Source organism: Peromyscus californicus, unplaced genomic scaffold (genome assembly GCF_007827085.1).
Source record: "Peromyscus californicus insignis strain IS unplaced genomic scaffold, ASM782708v3 Scaffold_7__1_contigs__length_154581171, whole genome shotgun sequence".
Lineage (NCBI taxonomy): Eukaryota > Metazoa > Chordata > Mammalia > Rodentia > Cricetidae > Peromyscus > Peromyscus californicus.
The window spans coordinates 15563884-15580300 of NW_026294595.1; the positions used below are offsets into that span (position 1 = coordinate 15563884).

General features: G+C 41.3%; 1 protein-coding gene across 9 annotated transcripts in view; it reads left to right on the top strand.

Annotated features, from left to right (window-relative positions):
* Ehmt1 (euchromatic histone lysine methyltransferase 1) overlaps positions 1-16417 on the top strand; it is a 172912-nt gene that overhangs the window by 134103 nt on the left and 22392 nt on the right. For 8 of the 9 annotated variants that reach the window (XM_052725925.1, XM_052725930.1, XM_052725929.1 and 5 more), the window contains 3 exons: positions 777-899; positions 11845-11946; positions 13828-13932. In XM_052725925.1, the coding sequence (XP_052581885.1) occupies positions 777-899; positions 11845-11946; positions 13828-13932 (330 nt within the window). Of the gene's footprint in view, positions 1-776; positions 916-11844; positions 11947-13827; positions 13933-16417 lie in introns of those variants that run through there. The other variant, XM_052725933.1, reaches the window with a different exon arrangement.

The following is a 16417-nucleotide window of genomic DNA, read 5'->3' on the forward strand; positions in this document are numbered from 1 at the left end:
GAGAAGGTTCAGCTGTCAGCAACCACTTGCTCTTGGCCACAGTTGATAGCAAACTGGGGTATCTGTGTGTCCTTGTCATTGCCTCTTTATTTATTGAAAAAGTTACTAATTATTCCAGAATTCTTATCACTTGTAGCTTTGCGCCTTTTCTGGAACTCACTCTGTAGCACAGGCTGGCCTCAAATTCACAGAGATCCGCTTGCTTCTGCCTCCTGAGTGCTGGGATTAAAGCGTGAGCCACCACCGCCCACCTAAGCTAGTTTTTGGTTTTTTTTGTTTATTCTGGAAAATATTTTAACACTTGGAGAAACAGGCTGAATAGATGGGCTATCCTCTGCCCTCCCATATACTTTTCTCTCTCCTGAGGTTCTTCCGCTCCCTTTCTTAGACATCTCTATATCCTGCTGTGCCTGTGTGTCAGATGAATTTAGAAATGAAGTCTAGCAAAAATATTCTGCTTGAGGTAGAACTTGATAGAGTAATTGTGTCTGAGTGTGGGAGTGTGTGTGGGGTGTCAGTGTGTTGAGTGTGTGGGTGCTAGAGATTGAGTCTAGGGCCTTGTCCATGCATGGTGGGTACTCTACCACTAAATAGCCCCAGCTTTATTACTACGTCATGAATGCTGTTTTGAAGAATCAGACACAGTTGGTCAGTAAAACAGTTTTAATGTTGTTAAATCTCTTGACAAATGCAAAAGCCTCATAGTTCTTTTACTTATTGGGATGGAGGATGCAGAAATTGCCTTCAACACACCTAAACAATCTTTGTTTTACTAGGCCGGTGCCAATATTGACACTTGCTCAGAAGATCAGCGGACCCCATTGATGGAGGCTGCAGAAAACAACCACTTGGATGCAGTGAAGTACCTCATCAAGGCTGGAGCACAGGTGGATCCGAAGGTAGCCACCCAGTCAGGTTCATATTCCTATTTCCTGTGTAGATGTTTCTTAGATGAACAGGAGACAGTTTCTCCTTGAAGCTCCTGAAGGAACTTGTTGCTATCCGACGTTTACCCTTTTGTCTCCCATCTTTACTTACTTGGTATAGTAGTTACTTTTCTTATCACTGTGATAAAATGCCTGGCAGAGTGTCTTATGGGAGTAAAGGTTTATTTTGGCTCATGATTTCAGAGGGATTTAGGTCTCTCACAGTGCAGAAGGCATGGCAGAGTGGCAGCAGGAACTTTTTTATGTGCTGACAGATCAGAGGCAGAGGATAAGCCAGGCCCAGGAACAGGTGTAACCTGCAGAGGCCTCTCCATGGTCATAACCTGTTCTGCCAGCCAGGCTCCACCCCCTGAAAATTCCACAGATTCTAAGCTGGGAATCAGACTTAAAACAGGCTTTGAGAATGTTTCTGATGCAAACTATAAATACTTGGTGACCTGTCATATTAGTAAAGATTCCCTAGTAAGCACTAGATCTACCTATTGTGCCAAGAATAGACAAATCAACCAATAAGGAGTTGCCCATGAAGGTTTTTGCTTCCTTCCTTCATTATTCTTTTCTGCTTTTGTTTAGAGCAGTTACTCCAGAAGAGAAATAGATATCCAAGTTGGAAATACTCAGTTCATAGTTAATGTGATCTTATGTGTAGAATTCATAAAGGATCAATAAAAGTATTGTTAGCCTGGCGGTGGTGGCTCACGCCTTTAATCCCAGCACTCAGGAGGCAGAGGCAGGCGAATCTCTGTGAGTTCGAGGCCAACCTGGTCTACAGAGCAAGATCCAGGACAGGCACCAAAACTACACAGTGAAACCCTGTCTCGAAAAACCAAAAATAAATAAATAAATAAACAAACAAACAAACAAATAACAAAAGTATTGTTAAAGTGGTAAACTAATTTAATAAATAATAGAATACAAAATTGACACAAATAACAGTTACATTTCTTTTCTTTCTTTCTTTTTTTTTTTTTTTTTTGACAGAGGGTCTTACTATGTATTATGAGCTTAGAACTTGTGATCCTCCTGATCCTCCTGCTTCAGACTCCTAAGTACCGAGATTATAGGTGTGCATCACCATATCTGCCATACATTTCTTTCTTTTTTTTTTTTTTCTTTTTTCTTTTTTTTTTTTTTTTTTTGGTTTTTTCGATACACGGTTTCTCTGTGTAGCTTTGTGCTTTTCCTGGAACTCACGCTGTAGCCCAGGCTGGCCTCGAACTCACAGAGATCCACCTGGCTCTGCCTCCCGAGTGCTGGGATTAAAGGCGTGCGCCACCACCGCCCAGTTCTGCCGTACATTTCTATATTCTTGCAGTTAAATTATCCAAAAAGGAAATTGAATTAGTTTAATTTATAGTAATATCAAGAATAAAATATTTAGGAGTATGTTTAATCAAAGAAGAAAAAAAACTTACACATTGGTAACTCAAGCAATTGTTAAAGGAAACAGAGTTTAGTATATAGCTCAGTTGGTAGAGTGCTTGCCTTAGTACCACATAAAACTATATATGGTGGTTTATACCTTTCAATCTAGCACTTGGGAGGCAGAAGGCAGGAAAATAAGACTTTCATGGTTATTTTTGGCTACATAGTAAGTTTGAGTAAGTTTGAGACCCTATCTTTAAAAAAAAGAAAGAAAGACATAAATAAATGGAGGTCATCTTTTGTGTGTACATATTCATGTAACCCTTTTTAAAATTCCAACCAAATACAGAAATACCTATCTTAAAAGTTCACATAGATTTTCCAGGAGATCTGGAGTAATTGAACAAGTTGGAAAGAGAACAGTCTTTGTGGAATTAGATTTCCTTGTTTCAGAAGTTAGTACAAAACTACAGTAGTGAAAATGGTGTAGTATTGCTATAAAGATAGAGCTGGACACCAACCTAAGACAGAGCGCCTGTGTGGCCTGGGCAGGCGTCTCCATGATGGGTAAGGTGACCTGCTGATGTCCCACGCAACCTAAGTCAGAAGCTCATTTTTTAGTAAAAGGGGGGACCTGTAGGGTCCTGGCCCCCCGTTTTGGGTAACTGTTGCCTTGCTTGCTGACCTTGACCTTGATATCCTCCCTATGCTAATTCCCTGCCGGGTTCCACCCTCCTGAATGCTTAAGGGAAGTTCCTTGTCTGTGTATCCTGCACAATGGGCATTAACAGCTTAGATGCAAGATTGCAAAATATCAGTAGTGAGCTTCTGCCCTCCAGGGTTCTCCCATTGTGCTATAAGCCTGTATTTAAGACCTCCTCCCTCCTTCAATAAACGGCATTTGGCAATCAAAAATTAAAAAAAATTAAAAAAAACAATAACAACAAAAAACAAAACAAAACAAACAAACAAAAAAAGATGGAGCTGGCGACTGGTAGAATTAGATATAAAAAGAAAATCTTAGAAATAAACCGTTGCTTTTGTTGTTAGTTGATTTAAGGCAACTTTTCAGTAAATGGTATTGGGAAAACTTAGTATTCATGTGTTGAAAAATATGGTCATTCCATATATATGTAAAGTGGATCAAAGAACTGAACATAATAGCCAAAATTATATACTTTTGCAAGGTAGTAAAACCCATAATCATACTACTCACAATACAGAGGTAGGAGGATCATGACTTCTAGGCCAAACAAGGTTACATAGTAACATCTTCTCTCAAAATAATATAATTCCTAATGGCTTGGTGATTCAGCAGTTCTACCCCTAGATATATAACCAAGATGTACAAAACAGACCTGAATAGCACTATTTATTGAAGCACTGTTCCTAGAAATAACTCAGTTATCCTTTATTACATCAATGAACAAGAGGTCTATCTAATCAACAGAATGCCATTCAGCTATGGTCAGAAACAACACACAGAGATATGATGACAGTTCAGGTAAACCTTGGGGATATAAAGTGTAAAAAGGTAGACACAGTCAGGCAGTGGTGGTATATGCCTTTAATCTCAGCACTGGGGAGGCAGAGGCAGGCAGATCTCTGTGAGTTAAGAGGCCAGCCTGGTCTGCAGAGCTAGTTCCAGGACAGCTAGGGTTACAGAGAGAAACCCTGTCTTGAAAAGCAAAACAAAACAAAAAAAGCTAGACAAAAAGCATAAGTACTATAAACTTCCATTGATATGAGATTCCCAGATAGGAAAATCAGAGACAGAATGTACATTAGATGATGTTTAGCAGGTATTGAAAAGATCAGTGGTGTTTGGGCATGGTGATTGTAGAGTTTTTGTTTGGGGCAGTGAAAAAGTTATTGAAACAGTGGTGATCACTATTTTACATTATGTAATTCTACTGATTTGTACACTTAAAAATTAGAAGGCCGCCGGGCGGTGGTGGCGCACGCCTTTAATCCCAGCACTTGGGAGGCAGAGGCAGGCGGATCTTTGTGAGTTCGAGGCCAGCCTGGTCTCCAAAGCGAGTTCCAGGAAAGGCGCAAAGCTACACAGAGAACCCTGTCTCGAAAAAACCAAAAAAAAAAAAAAAAAAAAAAAAAATTAGAAGGACAAGTGTGGTGGCACACTTAGAAGGTAGAGGCAGGAGGAACTCTGAGTTCAAGGGTGGCCTGGTCTATGTAGTGAGTTCCAAGCCAGCCAAAACTACATAGTAAGATTCTTATGTCAAAAACCAAAATAAACCTAAAATAGTAATAATAATAAAAAAAGATAATAAAATAAAAATTAGAGGGCTGAGAGTGTGACTCAGTTCATGAAATGCCTAGCATTTTCAAATTCCTGGGTTTGATCCCCAATACCACATAAACTGGGTATGGTAGGGCAGGCCTGTAAACTTTAGTCTCAGGAGGTGGAGGTGGGGGATCAGAAGTTGAAGGTTACCCTCGACTACGGAGTGACTTCAGGGCCAGACCTGGTGCATGAGATTGAAAAAAAACCAAACAAACCAGGAATGCAATATTTTATGACATACTATACTAAATAAACAATGGAAAGAATAGGAGTATAGGGATGTTGTTTAGTGGTAGAGTGTATGCTTAGCATATATTTGTGAGGCTCTGGGTTCATCTCTAATACTCCTTCCCAGTGTAAAAATTATTCTTTCACACTGGTACTTCTCCCCTCCATCCCCAACAAAATGTGGCCATAAACTCCATACAGACTTATCATGTCTGTTTTCAGATCAAATTAAATTTTCACCATTTCTCTGCTGTTAAATACTGTTCTTGTGGCCAGCAAGGTGTCTTATTGAATAGAGTTTGCTGTACTGAAATTGAAGTGCTAAGTCTTCATCTGAAGCAGTTGGGAACCTACAAAACCAAGGACTTGAGGAGCTGCCACCTAAGAAGTGCTGAGGGCAGATGTCAAGACTGAGAAATGTGTGAGTGGGTTTTGCAGCAGATTTAATAAAGCAGAAGAAAGGGTGAGGGAAACGTTTCAATATTCAAACATTATAGGACATCAAACTACCCAACATATATATGTGCCTGATTCCTCAGAAAGATAGCAGAGAAAACAAATTAGGGAAAAATAGGACAAAGAAGGCATGATCATAACGTTTTTAAACCGAAGAAAACCAGTAATCTACAGATCTAAACAAACAAAACTACTCAATAAAACACAAATGGAAAAAGCACCACACTCAGGTACATCAGGCAGAAATTGTCCAGAACCAAAGACAAAGAAATTCTGAGACTGACCAGAGCAAACCTGTGGTTGCATATTGACAGACACCCAGGGCCTGCTGCCAGCTTGACCTGCAGTGTGTTTGTGCATGAGAAGAGGCCATCATTGTGCCAGAGGAAAGAAGTCTAAGAAGAAAAGGCCAGCCCAGAGAAAGTGTCCTTTTAAAAATGGTGTGCAGCTAGGTGTGGTGCTGCGTGTCTATGATCCTAGCACTTGGAAGGCAGAAACAGGCAGGTCTCCAGAGTTCAAGGCCAGCCAGGGCCACACAGTGAGACACTGTCTCAAGTAATAAAATGATTATAAAAACTGTTCTTTAAATTTTTTTAAACTAGATTTTATTGATTGGAGACTAGTACACAGATATTTCAGTCTATACACAATTTTAATACATGTACCAAAAAACTAAAAGGCATGTATTATGCTTTTTTTAAAAGTTATTCCAGTGATGTTCCATCTTAAAGCTTGGTGGAAATTTTTCCCTAAGGGGTCTCGCATAACATCATCAGATGCTAGTATCTTTACTTCGGCTCACTTAACAGTTTTGCCATATACTACATAGTCAGAGTTTTATCTTTCATAGCATAGTGTGAAAACTGACCACCATATCTACAATTGTTAAAGATTTTTAGAGTTTTTCTCTCTTTTTTTCTGTTATTTTGTTTGTTAGTTTTTTCTTGAGACTGGGTCTCTATGTAGTCCTGACTGTTCTGGAACTACATAAGCTGGCCTCAAACTCAGAAATCTTTCTTCCTCTGCCTCCCAAGTGATGAGATTAAAGGCATACACCACCATGCCCTACTTGGCTCGTAGTTTTGACTGGACAAGGATCAAAGTGTGATTTTATTTATTTTTAAGGAAACAGTTCTAAAAACATGAGACTAGAAGTAATTTAAAATATTTGAGACACATTAAACGCATGACTGAGACTCTAAATTTTTGTTAAGTATGCTTTATATTGTAGGATGTAAAACTTACTCCCCAACATAGAATGTTAGGCTGATACCTGAACCAGTCATAGCCTCCTATGGTTCAGTATCCCACTACCTCTTGCTGGTGTTTTTACTACTTCTTCTTTTTTTTATTTTTTGTTTATTTTTTTATTTTTTTTGGTGTTTCGAGACAGGGTTTCTCTGTATAGTTTTGTGCCTTTCCTGGAACTCGCTTTGTAGACCAGGCTGGCCTTGAACTCACAGAGATCTGCCTGGGATTAAAGGCGTGCGCCACCACCACCCACCCGGCTGTGTTTTTACTTCTTAAAAAGTCATTTACACTTAAAAAATGGGATTTCCCCCTTTTAAAAATCTTTCTGTTTACTAAAACCTTGTATTCAGAACATAGTTGATAAAGAATATTCCTCTGGATTGTAGAAGAATGGAATTGTACAGGAAGGGAGACCGGGACCACTGATGGGCATGATGCACGCTTAGTCAGACATGGCCACTTCCTGTCTGGGTTTCTCCAGGCAGATCTTTAGTTGTTCGGTTAGTCACCTCACCCATTCACCCTTTGTTCCCTTCTTCTCTTTTGTCTATTTGTTTTTGATTTACACACACACACACACACACACACACACACACACACACACACACACACAACCTCCTTTTTTTTTGCTTTGTGCCCACCTTGGTGGTAACAAATTTAGTCAACAGCCTTGATAATGTGCACTTGGGCTCCTCCTTTGATGCCCGTTTTGTGCTGATTTTCCTCTTGGTTCTTGTGGCACGAAAGGCATGTGTGATGCTGAGGCCTGTTAGGAATCTACACTACACCCAAACTCACTTTAAATTTTTTAAGACAGGAGGCTGTTTAAAACAAGGAGACATAAGATGGAGTTGATACAGATTTATAAATAAATTATGACAGCAATAGCACAGAGAAAGGAAGTCAAAATGGCATTTAAGTAGACTAGTTAGAGATGAATAATGTTTTTTAAAATTTTTTTTTATTATTTGAGATTATATTATATTTTTATCCAGTTTCCTTCTTCCTTTTCCTCTTTCCAAACTCCCCCACACACTTACTTTCAAATTCATGTCTTCTTTTCTTCAGTTATTGATGCATGCATATGTATGTATGTATGTAATATATAATAATATATATTCCTAAATATGTAAAGACGACCTGCTCAGTCTGTAGAATGCTGCTTGTCTGTGCAGGTTTGTAGAGCTGTTCCTGGGGACACCATTTCTCCCACTCTCAGCTTTCCTTAGTTCCTATAGTTCTTTGTCTAGGATTGAGTCCTTGTGAGCTGTTTCGCACACACGTTAGTTAGTATGTCTGTTGGTGCCATCCATGTTCGGTTCATATTTTGTCAGCCGTGTTGTTGCGACATCCTGGATGCAGTTTCTCTGACATGGCTAGGAGACACAACCTCACAGAAAAGTTCCTGTTTCCTTGGGAGTTCTCGTAGAGCTTCCCCGTCTTCTGCAGTCATCCCTGAGCCTTGCGTTGTGTTGTAGATGTGTCTGTTAGGACTGGGCTCTGCAGCTCCTCATTAGTTGGGGTTTTCCTTGGTGGTCTCCATCTGTTTGTGATGAGGGATTAGACTACTGTGGGTATAAGGGTAAGTATTTAGAATGTAGTTAGTAATTGTGCTGATTTAGGAGAACATTTTTTAAAGATTTATTTTTAATTATGTGATGTGTCTTTGTGTGGGTATATGCATGAGTGCAGGTGCCTGAGAAGAACCTAAGAGGGCATCAGATTCCCTAGGTGTTGGAGTTAATGGGAGTCATGAGCTACCTGATAGAGGTGCTGGGAACTGAACTCAGGTCTTCCACCAGAGCATATGTGATTTTTAACTACTGAGCCATCTCTTTCCAGCACTAAAGATTGTACTCTGTAGAGAAAGTACTAAGAAATACAGCCTTAAAGAAAAGTAAAGTGGAATCAGGAAAAGCAGTGTATGTAGCTGCCATGCAGGAAGTTCATAAAACCAGATGAAACAAATAGAGAACATGGAAAAGTGGAGTATTTAAACCACCTGTGTCAGCAGTCTCCAGAATGAGCTCTCTGATGGGAAACGCATGCGCGCGCGCACGTGCACACACGCGCACACACACACACACACACACACACACACACACACACACACACACACACCCATACCCATCAGTGGCGTCTTAGAATGAAGATAGACGTGGTATGAGAGACAGAGTGGAACACACTTTCGCTGTGCAGACTATAAACCTAAAAGTCATATTCAAAAGATTAACTATTAGAACTTTCAGAAACTAAAAGGGAAGATTATTTTTATTTATGATTACGTAATAAACAACTGAAAAGAAAATTTACAAGAACGTAAGCAGCCCATAGAAAATGAAATTACAGTTTTAAATATATAACAGTACTCAGCATTTAAAACCTGACTAAGATAGCATTGTAATGTTGAAATTACCTGGCAAGGTCCAGAACTGAAGAAACATGTATTAATGGGTGAGTTGGATATATCCTGGGTAGCAGCTTGTCATACCAGTAAAGTGGAATCCTGGTAATTCTTATGTGGCTGACCCTGGCACAGGCAATGAAGGAAACATTGTATTCTTTAACACCTCTTTAAATAGCAAAAAAATGAGAAATAGCTGTATGTTCCTCAGCTAGGAATGTAGAATCTAGGGCTAGTTTTACCTTAGCTAAACACAACCAATGAGGTGTTGGAGAGATGGCTCCACATCTAAGAGCATTGGCTACTCCTCCAGAGAACAGGGTTCAATTTCCAGCACCTACATGTTGATAGGGGACCTGATACCCTTTTCTACCTCCATGGCATGTAGTGCATAGGCATGCACGCAGCCAAAACATGTGTAGTATAAAACACACATATCCATTCATATATAGTAAGATGGGAAAAAAAATAAAGACAACAATTGAATGTTACATGTTGTCTTCAAAGAAGAATTAGAAATACCACACTGAACTAAAAAAGAGTTGTAGAGGATTTGTGGAATGATGTTCACTATTCTAAATTATTCAAGATCTCCACTGTTGGATTCTAGAAGTATTGAGATGTGCATCAGAAAGCTAGATACTAAATTCAAAAGCCACTGTTTTTTTCCTTATTGATTGATTGATTGATTGATTATACAATGTTCTGCCCGCATGTATCCCTGCAGGCCAGAAGAGGGCACCAGATATCATTACAGATAGTTGATAGTTGTGAGCCACCATGTGGTTGCTGGGAATTGAACTCAGGACCTCTGGAGGAGCAGCCAATGCTCTTAACCTCTGAGCCATCTCTCCAGCCCTCAAGAGTTATTGGGGGCAGGGTTGAATGACAAAAGAAGAAAGCTGTATGAATATCTGTAGATGTAACCAACCGTCTTATTAAATAAACACAGAACCAATACAAAGAAGAAAGCCAAGAGATCAGAGCTAAGAGCCTTACCCTGCAGCTAGCCTCTTAAGCCAAGAGACCTCTCCGAAAGAGACCTACTTCATGTGTGTTTGTCTTTATAGTCTTTCTGTTCTGCCTTCTCATTGGTTGTAAACCCAAACACATGACTGCCTCTTCACTGCCTGTCTGTAGAGACTTCCAAGTCTTCTATGGTTGGGATTGAGATTAAAGGCGTGTGTCTCCAATCCTGGCTGTATCCTTGAACACACAGAGATCTACCTAGCTCTGTCTACCAAGTGCTGGGATTAAAGGCGTGTACCGCCGCTGCCGCCGCCGCCACCACCACCACCATGCTCTTGCTATGGCTCTAATAGCTCTGACCCCCAGGCAACTTTATTTATTAACATACAATTAAAATCACATTTCAGTACAAATAAAATACCACCATAAATGTCTCTATGGTGGGTGTGACAAAGACTTGAGTTGTACTTGAAGACTGTACAGCCAACTGCTTTGAACAGTATACATACCACTGCTTTTCCTACTAGAAACTCCTGCTTTTTGTTCTTTCATGTCTTAGTCCTATGAGTTTCCTTTGGCTAAAATATTCTCCAGTCTGTGAGCCAACCCTCTCATACTCTGCCCTCCTCCTATCTGGAGCACATACACACATGTTGGTCCCATGAATCTGTGTGTGTGTGTGTGTGTGTGTGTGTGTGTGTGTGTGTGTGTGTGTGTGCGCGTGTGTGTGTGTGCGTGTGTGTGTGTGTGTGTGTGTGCGCGTGTGTGTGTGTGCGTGCTGCCTGCCTGCCATGTATGCCTATGCCATCACTGTTCTGAAAACCTGCAGCTGTCTTCCAGTGTCATTTGTCAGTATCAGTGACATGGGATTGGGCATACAGACTCCTTTTTAGAAGATGGACATCCTAATTAATATCAGATGTATTGATGTGTGTCTAAGGATCAGTGTTAAAATCCAGTGTTTGGATTCTGAGATAGAAAGTAGAGAGAAAGGTAGTACAAATAAGGTCAATACAAAGATGAGAGTGGGGAGACTTGTCTTTAAGAGCAATGGCCAGGGGACTGGAAAGATGGTTCAGCGGTTAAGGGCATTGACTGCTTTCCCAAAGGACCCCAGTTCAAATCCCAGCACCCACATGGCAGTTAACAACTCTAGGATCTGACACCCTCACACAGACTGACCTACAGGCAAAACACCAATGCACATAAATTAAAAGGGGGGAGGGGCAATGAGAGGAGCAAAGCCTGGCCTGGAGCTTCTTGGTCAGTGTCTTTTAATTAATTAATTAATATTAATAATAATAATAGTTATTATTATTATTACTATTATTATGTGAGGTAATATGTGTGTAGAATCCAAGAGGAAGCAGAACCAAGAGCTAATGAAATACGCTCAGCACCAAAGAATACAGAAGCAATAATATGGCTGAATTATATCTGTAGGGCAAGCTTGCCTGTTGCCTATTTTCACCTTGTTTTAAAGTCTACATGTGGATGGCTGTTTTCCATGTGCTCTGTGACCATGGTTAACTCTCCAGTGTCCTTTATGAAGCAGCTGTGGCCTGAATAGGCCCCATATTCATGTTAGAACTGTTCTTGGCAAACAATGTTGGCTATCACAAGAAGCCTGGGGGCCATCTAGTTCAGGGAGGGTAGAAATTGGCAAATTCTTCATCAGGATGTACACATCATATAGATATATGTGATTAGAGCGGAGTTTCTTCCAATCTGAAGGGCTCCTTAGTTGGGACAAAGGCCATGGGCCCTTGAGACATGACTCTAGTCCTCTCAGCCTGACTTCAGTTGGCTGGGTTCATTGTTAATTCCTCCTTTAGACTGGGAGCATAGGTTCTCTGTGGTTTGCACCAAGAAATAAGTCATAGGTGGTTTCTCTGGGTTGAATGGCTTTTGTATTGCAGGATGCAGAGGGCTCCACATGTTTGCATTTGGCTGCCAAGAAAGGCCACTATGATGTGGTTCAATATCTGCTTTCAAATGGACAGATGGATGTCAACTGCCAGGTAAAGTCATTCCGCTGTTCAATCGCATAGCTGTCCCACCTCCTTCGTGGCATCACCTTCTCTTGGTTCAGATCCTTAAAGGTCCACAAGTCCTAGAAGGCCTTGTCTTAATTTCTATTGCTGTGATAAACACCATGACCAAAAGTAACTTGGGATGGAGAGGGTTTTTCTTATCTTACAGGTCACACTCCTTCATTGATAGAAGTCAGGATAGGGACCTGGAGGCAGGAACTAAAGCAGATACCATGGAGGAACACTGCTTACTGGCCTGCTTCCCATAGCTTGCTCAGTTTGCTTTCCTATATATTCCAAGACCACCTGCCCAGGGGTAGTAGTGCCTACAGTAGGCTGGGCCCTTTCACATCAATTATGAAACAAGAAAATGCCCCCACAGACTTGCCTACAAAACCAATCTGATGGAGGCATTTTCTCAACCGAGGTTCCCTCTTTCCAGATGACCCTAGTGTATGTTAAGTTGACTTAAAAAATGTCTAGCACAGGCCTCATCCCCACATTCTCCACCTGCTCTGTAGGGCCTTTCTGCAATACTTGGCTGATGGCCCCATCCTTGGTATTCTGCCAGCTCTCCTCATGTCTGTTAGTATCTCTCAAACTTCCATGCCCAGGATAGCTTCTGCCCTCCTAGATTAGGGCACCTAGTCTTCCCTCCTAGATTTATTTGTTCCTTGGCATTGGCATTGTCTCACCCTGTGTGTTTACCGACCTGACTCCCCTGCTCCCAGTCATAAGGTTGTGTTTCAACAGTTCAGGCACACAGTAGATAACTACAAATACATGTCAAGTCCAGCAAATAATCTAAGAAGAGGTAGCTTTAAGATTGCTCTATACACGCCATAATAGGGCCCTTTGATTTTTGGTTTGGGGATGCATTTCCATCTACCTCATCTCTGGCCTTTTAGCCCAGGCGCTTCCTGCCATTTTGCTTTTGGCCTGGCTCCTTGGACTGTCTTGTCTGTGATCTCCTGCCGCATAGACTAGAAAATAGCAGCTTGTAGTTGGGCCCCATCCTTCCTTTTTCATTATCTAAAAGTAGCATGGCCTGATTTATTTTAACTGCCCCTAGCATTATATCTTTATTCATCCTGTTGAGTTACAGTGAGGCATTCCATTCCTTGTCACTCTGGGCTGGCCTTTGATGCATCATGTGCGTCTTTATGTCCCCATTGTCTCAGATGATGCCAGTAGTCAACTACAGAGAGATCACCTTCATTTGTGGAGGCTATGTTTGTCTACAATGATATGCAAGTGTGGGTGTACAGGAAAGACCTTTGGAGGTGTTGGGGAGGAAACTATCTCCCACCTTAGACTGATGAGTGGCAACAGACCATGCAGTTTCTGCAGAATACCTTTTCTGGTCTAAATAAAGCTACTTAACATGCATTGATCTCAACCATAGTAGTAGGAAGGCAACTCATGAGATTCCTAATGGACTTTGCACACTCTGCAAACATGATTGGTTTTTCTGACCTTGGCCTTCCAAAAGAGGCAGTGGCAATTACCTCTGTGCCTGATATTCATCAGTCCATCTGCTGGTTGGTCTTGTGCTTAGTCATCAGTAGGGCCAAGAGCGTGAGTGAAACATTCTATTCATGCTTCCCACAAAGTTTGCTATGGGTCCTCCCTGGGTTGGTTCAGGCTAACTGAATGTTCAGTCCTGACAACAGTGTTAACTGGAGCAGAGTGGCCAGGCAATAGCCTATCCTCTCTTATTGCAGAGGGGCTGTGCCTTTGGTGGGAGCTAGGTCTTGTGCTTTGACTTGCCAGAAAACAGTTCTCCAAGGAGAATTTCATGAGCAAGCTTCATGAAGTCATTCTCTCACTTGCTGTCTGGTGGTGATATCTTTTGTCTCTTATACTCAGGATGATGGTGGTTGGACACCTATGATCTGGGCTACTGAGTACAAGCATGTGGACCTGGTGAAGCTGCTGCTGTCCAAAGGTTCTGATATCAATATCCGGGACAATGTGAGTATTTCATGGTGGTTTAGGAACGTTAAGGACACAGCCTCTTAGAAGGCTGGAGGAACCAGGTCACTGGGCAGCTCCCTCCATCTGAAGGGCCTTTGATCTCTGAAATGGAGTTTTAGCACATGATGGCTACATCTCACTCACTGAACGTGGAACCTGTATTGGGTCCCTGTAAATCTGGCCTCTGTGTAGTGTTCAGGGGTGTTTAGCTTGTGTGAATCACTGCCCTGTACTTTTCTGCTGGCCCATGTTCCTGGCTGACATGGAGGAGGAGCCCAAGAAAGGTCACTAGGAACCAGATCTCATGTAGGGGCCATGATTATGTCAGCTCTACAGTAGCTATTTTGAAAGAGAAAGAAATGTGAATGTACTGATATAAGATACGCTGCGGATGCCTAGTTTTATGGAGTCAGTTCATTTGCCCAGAAATTATTAGAGAAATAGTTTTATTATCCCACTAGATATTATGTGACTTTTCTTGGGGATAGTTGAACAAATGTCTGTCATCCCAGATAAGGGCACCCATAACAGACCAAAGAAACAATTGTACATATCTATTGCAAAATTCCTTTCCAGAAGGAGATGCAAGTGATGTCTACCCCCTTTTCAAAGGTTCCAAGGACACTCTGATCCACCAGAGTTTACTTTGGGAAACCAGTGAATTTATTAGGGTAGACCCTCAAACATCAATCTAATGAAGACAGTTGCTTAACAGACTTGACCAGAGACTGATCTGACTTGGCCGATTCCTTCATTGAAATTCCCTCTTCCCAGGTTGTGTCCAGTTGACAATAAAACTGCCCAGCACAGATGTGTTGCCAGCTGTTGGTATGCAGCCACCAGCAACAGAATACCCTTATGCCTGTGGGACCTTAGAGCCCTCCCCTCCCAGTAAACTCCTAGGAATGCAGTCTACTTCTGGCCCTGCGGTTCCCATTTAACAACCTGATGGCTTCCAAGAACGCCTTTTTCCACCCATGCACTGTGCCCTCATTCAAACTCCTTTAACTGCTATTTTTATTGTTCTTCCAGATGCTTTTCCAAATCTGCAAGTTACTCAAGAGTTATATAATGAAGCCTTGTTACAGAGAGGGGACAAAATCTCTTAAGGGCTACCCTAGTCCATTCTAAGCAAATTCAAGTTGAGTAAAAAGTAGGAACTAAAAAAGAAATGTTAGAAAGGTCCAGTATAGCATGAAAAGATCCTATCACTTACATGAGTTGTGTTTAAAAGCAGTGTTGGGTACAGTTACATGAGTGGGAGACATTAGTCCTCTAGCCTTCCATAGTCAGCCATCTGGCTTTATTTTAGGGTACTGCTGAAGTTCTTAAGTTTTATCATTTTCTTTATTTTTAATTAGGTGTTATATTTAGGGTTGGGGTATACATATAACAGGGCTATATAGAAGTCAGAGGACAATTTTCAGGAGTCATTCCATTTTTTCCACCTTTATGTGAGTTCTGGGGATCACACTTAGGCCATCACACTTCTTTGGCAAGTGCTTTTTCTTGTTCAGCCATCTTGCATCTCACAGGCCCCCAAATTTTATATTAAGTGTTGTTCAGTTCTTTGACTTGCGTAGCTTTGTTGAGAAATGAATACCACTTAACTCTTAAGTGTTGTGGCTATTCCTACAATATGGAAGGATTAGGTAACTGTCAAGTTTGGCTTTTGGTTTTGTTTTGTTAGTTTATTGTAGACAGGGTCTCATTATTTATCTCTGGCTGGCCTGGAACTCAATATATTGACCAGGCTGACTTCAGCCTCACCGAGATCTGTCTGCCTCTGTCTCTTTCGTTTGGGGATTAAATGCATGTGTCACCACACTTAGCCCTGAAATTTGTTGTTTATATAGTATGACACTTCTTTGTTGACGTGTAGTTGCATACTGCATGAACTTAAAGTTCACGATGAAGATGGCGAACATAGCCATCCCCACACCGAAGCTCTCCACGTCGGCCTTCTTTCTGGATCTTACCATTTGTCGTGGTTTTATAAAAATGGAGATTAATCCTCGGTGGGAGTGACTGTCCTGGGTTCATTGTATACTCTGTTGGTGGCTCGTTCTATTTATGTGGCTATTTACTGATGCTCTATTGGTAGACACATGGCTGCTTCAGAGTTGGTGTGAATATTTGTGCCTGACTTTCCCCAAATGAGTCCTGGAAATGGAAACTATCTAGAGGAGCCACCACATTGTCTCCAGGGTGATTGTGCTGTTTCTGACTTCTGAGAGTCTAGGTACCTCCATGTCCTCCCCAATGATGAGTAGGTCACGTCTTTATAGTTTTAGACACTAGCATAGGTAGAGAGAACATCTGGTGGTTTTAATCTTCATTTAACTTTTACTGTTGATCTTACTATCTTCTTGTGGGCTTTTTTGCTGTTTCATGTTTTTTGTTCAAGGATGTATTCAGATCTTTAGCTCATGATTTGTTGAGTGGCTGCAGTTTGTGTGTGTGTGTGTGTGTGTGTGTGTGT